This window comes from Orbicella franksi, chromosome 9, assembly GCF_964199315.1.
Source record: "Orbicella franksi chromosome 9, jaOrbFran1.1, whole genome shotgun sequence".
Lineage (NCBI taxonomy): Eukaryota > Metazoa > Cnidaria > Anthozoa > Scleractinia > Merulinidae > Orbicella > Orbicella franksi.
The window spans coordinates 11,540,619-11,546,269 of NC_138153.1; the positions used below are offsets into that span (position 1 = coordinate 11,540,619).

Sequence of the window (5,651 nt, forward strand, 5' to 3'; positions counted from 1 at the left end):
TTACTTTTTTAGTGGAGCGCCGCTTTTAGGCTTAGCTAAATCTATACATTTTCCTCCAAATCAATTGGCAGGCCGCTAAAGGTCGTAAGGAAAGAATCAGCAATAACAGAGAAAGTGGAATATTAGGAGTTTCCAGTATATATTTCATTCGATAAAACAAACAGAATGAAAGTCCCATAGAGATGTCAAGCAATAGAATATTCTTTAATATTTAATCTCTTATTGCTAAGAGGAAACGACAAGTACTCAAAGTGAATTGTTTGAGTAGGTACGGAGAGCATTATTGCGCTGTTCCTAAGCAAGTACGCACCTGACCACTTTGACTAATTCACATTCGATTCTGATTTCTCCCAAAAATCTCGATTCTTGGCGCTAAGAAAAAGGATACCAGCCTCAGAGAACAATATTGTAAACATAGCTCAACAGAGAAGCGATTTCCTCCACTTATCTTATTACAAAAATTTTTATAAAAAGAAGCAATGTTCTTCATTATGTAACACGTCGGATCCGCCTCTGGCACTGCCGTTGCTACAGCCACTGCCACCGCCGCCACCACCGCCAGCACCACCAGCACCACCACCGCCACTGCCACCGCCACTGCCACTGCCACCGCCACTGCCACTGCCACTGCCACTGCCACTGCCACTGCCACTGCCACTGCCACTGCCACTGCCACTGCCACTGCCACTGCCACTGCCACTGCCACTGCCACTGCCACTGCCACTGCCACTGCCACTGCCGCCGCCACCGCCACTGCCACTGCCACTGCCACCGCCACTGCCACTGCCACCACCACCACCACTGCCATTGCCACTGCCTCCACCACCACCACTGCCACCACCACTGCCACCACCACTGCCACTGCCACTGCCACTGCCTCCACCACCACCACTGCTACTGCCACTGCCACTTCCACTGCCACTGCCACTGCCACTGCCACCGCCACTGCCACTGCCACTGCCACCGCCACCGCCACCACCACCACCACCACTGCCACTGCCACTGCCTCCACCACCACCACTGCCACTGCCACTGCCACTACCTCCACCACCACCACTTCCACTGCCACTGCCACTGCCTCCACCACCACCACTGCCACTGCCACTGCCAATGCCACTGCCACTGCCACCGCCACCACCACCACCACCACCACCACCATCACCGCCACCGCCACCACCGCCACTGCCACTGCCACTGCCTCCACCACCACCACTGCCACTGCCACTGCCACTACCACTACCACTACCACCGCCACCGCCACTGCCACCACCACCGCCGCCACCACCACCACCACCACTGCCACTGCCACTGCCACTGCCGCTGCCGCTACCACTGCCGCTACCACTGCCACCGCCACCTCCACCGCCACCGCTGCCACCACCACCGTCGCCACCGCCACCACCACCGCCGCCACCACCACTGCCACTGCCGCTGCCGCTACCACTGCCACTGCCACCTCCACCGCCACCGCTGCCACCACCACTGCCGCCACCGCCACCACCACCACCGCCACCGCCACCACCACCACCCCCTCCACTGCCACTGCCACTGCCAGCACCACTACCAATGCCACTGCCACTGCCACTAACACCTATGCTGCCACTGCCAATACCACTAACACTGACACTGCCACTGCCACTGCCATCACCACTGCCACTGCCGCTGCCACTGCCACCACCACCGCTACTGCCCCCACCACCGCCACTGCCACTGCCACTGCCACTGCCACTAACACTGACACTGAGACTAACACTTCCACTGTCACTGATACTGATACTGCCACAGCCACTGCCACTGCCACTGCCACTGCCACTGCCACTGCCACTGCCACTGCCACTGCCACTGCCACTGCCACTGCCACTGCCACTGCCACTGCCACTGCCACTACCACTACCACTGCCACTACCACTTCCACTGCCACTAAAGCTGATACTGCCACCGCCAGTGCTACTAACACTTGCACTGCCACTGCCCTTGCCACTGCCACTGCCACTGCCACTGCCCTTGCCACTGCCATTGCCATTGCCACTGCTACTGCCACTGCCACTGCCGCTGCCACTGCCACTGCCACTGCCACTGCCACTGCCACTGCCACTGCCACTGCCACTGCCACTGCCACTGCCGTTGCTATTGCAAGGCATAAGTAACTTCTAAAATTAAGAAGTAATTAATACAGGTAAACAGCAATGTTCCAGCAAAATAGTAAAGATGTAATGATATATTGTGACATCTAACTGATCAAGATTTCAAGTACTTTGGTTCATTTAGATTTGCGACTGATTCCCTTTGGTGAAGAGTTTAAGAGGAGAAACAACAATTTTATACACTGTCTTTAAGGTGCAAGTAAGTGACGCAGAAGGTATCACGTTACATTTACTTAATAGGAATGTTTTTTTTTGTAATTCGCGTCCTTTAATAATTTCATCGAGATAAGTTTAAATGTACGTTTTACACGTAGAAGTCTATGATAATGACAGTCTTTCTGCCACCCACCTCGTCAGAATAGGCTCACCATAAATCAGCCAGTGAGACATTCCATGGCTACTTGGTATCACTTGACATTTCACAATAAATTTGCTTACGGTCATTTAATCATGAGCTCTGAAGCGGCAAATTCGAATGCGAACTCACTATGAATAACCGACAATAAGAAAGAACGTGAAAGCCGTTATTGGCCTGTGGATCACTGACGAAAATGGCTTTTCTGACCTTCTTGAACACCGGAATTTCCAAGAGGAAAGTCGTATCTACAATTATAGCCCCCAAAAGATACATTTTTAGGAAGCGTTCTACCGTTTCCAAATTCATTTTGGCTTGAGGCCATGCCGTTCTCAAATTTGTTGTGAACGGCAATTCGGCAATTCAATTGAGCGATCAGTTCCAAAAGGAATTACTAATTAGGAATTAGAAATTTGTTGGTTAATGCTATATTTCTTCTCTTTACATTGACTGTTTGGAAACGACAACGTGCTTCGCAATCTCGAAAACATGAAATTCCTCCACGTTAACCCGTTTTGTAACAAGCTATCTTGATCTAAGTTTCGCTGAGCATTTTCAGTGGCTGTAGTTACCTGGTTATTGTCGTTGCTTTCCATTATAGCTTCCTTCTGTCTTTCTCGAGTTCCTCCACGTTCGTTATGGAGTATTGGACCTACTGGATTAAGTTGCTGTTCAAATTAAACAAATCAACCTTTCCCTTACAGACATCACACAAAACTGAGAGAAAATATGAAATCAAAACTACCTCGTGTTATTTAAATAACTTTGTCAAGTTGCAATGTGGCAATACCTCGTGAAACCCGTTGAAAGCGCTCGATCTTGCATTTTTAGGAAACAACACACCGTTAACAAGAGTAAAACAAAACAAACACCTCATTGATAAAAAGTGACAAAAGTTCAAATGAGGCCTGAAACTACTGTAAAATTGATTGATGTTAAAACCTTCTAAAATCCAAGCTTTCGCCGATCCACGGCATCATCGGGGATAAGGAAAATATTCCGCGTAAGGCTTAATTACAAACGTAATGTAAAAACGTGTGAAAAGCGAAAGAATGCCGAGAGTAAAATGTATAAGATAAATAATAAGGTACAAATATGAATAAAAAACGGATAAAATCATCTAATAGGCGGGTGGTATTGTACAAAGAGCCTCTCTAGATATGATAAAACAGTCATTAGAACAAAAGGTCCACGAATTTGCTGCATTCCTCTCGGGAACTGAGGGTATGTGTGTACTTTCGTATGTAAAATGCTTCGAACAGGCGTAAGTTTGCGGGGTCGTTTTCCAGTACATGGTATTGATTTCGATGCCTTTGTGGACTTCGTTTTGGCACTTAGAAATATGTTTCTTTACAGAGGAGTTTTTTGTTGTTTAGGTGGCTTCCTCTAGTTTTACGATCGCACGTGCGCATAGGACGAAAGCTCAAGTAATCTGCGCGCTCTCAAAGGAAAACGTCAGTGTTTTTTCGATATTTAATGACGTCAACATGAGCACAAAAAGCAAAACTGACAGTGAATTTTGTCGCGTTTCCTACTGTGAAATTTCGTAAAATTTGGCAGATTGGTAATAAATATTTTACTTTAGTTAGAGCTCGTTTTTCAGCGGAATCTATCCGACCAGTTTTTCTGCAGCGGTAAAAGACATAAATCTGCAAAAATCTAAAAAAAAAGCTGTCCGCACAGACCCTACTTTTTTCGTGTTTAAAATTCGTATCCCGCCGTATTCAATGTACCGTAAAAATTTTGGACAACTTCACAGAAGGAAATTCAACCAAATCATAAATAAACCATAAAAACGGTGAAAAACGCATTTGTTTCGGTATTTATAATTCAACAATTAAAGCCAAAAAAATCTAAATCCAAGATTTTAACAGAGATGATAGTGAATCAACATATCATCATTGCTTAATACATTTAATAGGTTTGAAAAGACTGGGTGTGAAAACGAATGCAAAAACAGCATTCAAAACATAACACTAGCGCGCGCAACGTGATGAATGATTACCCTATGGAGCCACCTTAACACGATCGTGGATAAAGCGTGTAGTGCTCCCGATGTAGTGTTGATTGCAGTTGTTACACGTGATTTGATAAACACCGTTTCTATTTTAGTAAGCACAATTTAGTGTTGGAGGTAGGGCAGTTGTCCCTCGTGCATGTCCGTTCCGTGGTGTTGTGGGAGAGAGCTTGTCTGAGGGTGTATGACTTGTGCGTGAAAAGTACTGGTATTTCCTCTTTTCGGAAAATATGCTAGTGATCCTGTAGTCGAGTAGTTCAGAAATATATGGAATCTTGAGGTACGACCATTCTGTTTTGAAAGGTCGATTGTCTTTCGGATAGCTCTGGGGGTGTTTCGTTTGTTCTATGCTGATATCTGAATACCCATGAAGACGGAGGATGTCCTCAAACATGTTTAGATGCTTTGTGGTTGTCGTTTTTGTAGAACGTTTATCTTGGATATGTTTCCGTTCATTACTAATGAAGTTGATCCTTGATTTTCTTGGCCGGGTATTGCTGATTGATGGTGATTGAATAGTGGTTTCTTTGCTGTCTTTTTTTTTTTGTAAAATTCGAAAGAGCTTTTGCCGTCTTTAGAGACGGTGACTTTGAAATCAAGTAGTGACAGTGAGAGGCCGTTGGGTGTTATTTCTAATTTCTCAATTTTAAACGTCAATTTAGGCTATAGATTGTTCATTGTATGGTGTAATTGGTCTGCCATTCCCTCTGATCTTTCGAATTGTACCATTATACTGGAAAACAATCCTGTAAACCTACGCCTGTTCGAAGCATTTTACGCACGAAAGTACAAACCTACCCTCAATTCCCGAGAGAAATGCAGCGAATTCGCATATCTAGAGAGACTCTTCGTGCAATGACACTCGTTCATTAAATCATTTTATCCAAAAATAAACTCTCGCACTTAGAGGTCGTGAAAAATTCGACAGTTCATTTTATTCCAAAATTCTTGGTACAGTTTGATAGCCAGGTCTGAAATCTTTAATTTGATATAGGGGTTAAGGTATCTACAGCTTAAAACGAACGCGCGCGCTACATCGCTTGGTCACGAGAAACTTCTAAAGGTATACGGTAACCTTACAAAGGTTTCACGTCCAATCGTGTTTTTCACAAAATTCCGTAATTATATTATAATT

General features: G+C 45.7%; 1 protein-coding gene across 1 annotated transcript; it reads right to left on the reverse strand.

Moving 5' to 3' along the window:
• Positions 1 to 327: 327 nt before the first annotated feature.
• Positions 328 to 3,168, reverse strand: LOC145498466 (uncharacterized). Its single transcript, XM_081478395.1, has 2 exons — positions 3,072 to 3,168; positions 328 to 2,150 (listed from the first exon to the last, which is right to left on the reverse strand). Exons 1-2 carry the CDS (start codon positions 3,093 to 3,095, stop codon positions 465 to 467), a joined length of 1,710 nt encoding a protein of 569 aa, XP_081334521.1. The 5' UTR covers positions 3,096 to 3,168; the 3' UTR covers positions 328 to 464.
• Between the last annotated feature and the right edge of the window lie 2,483 nt (positions 3,169 to 5,651).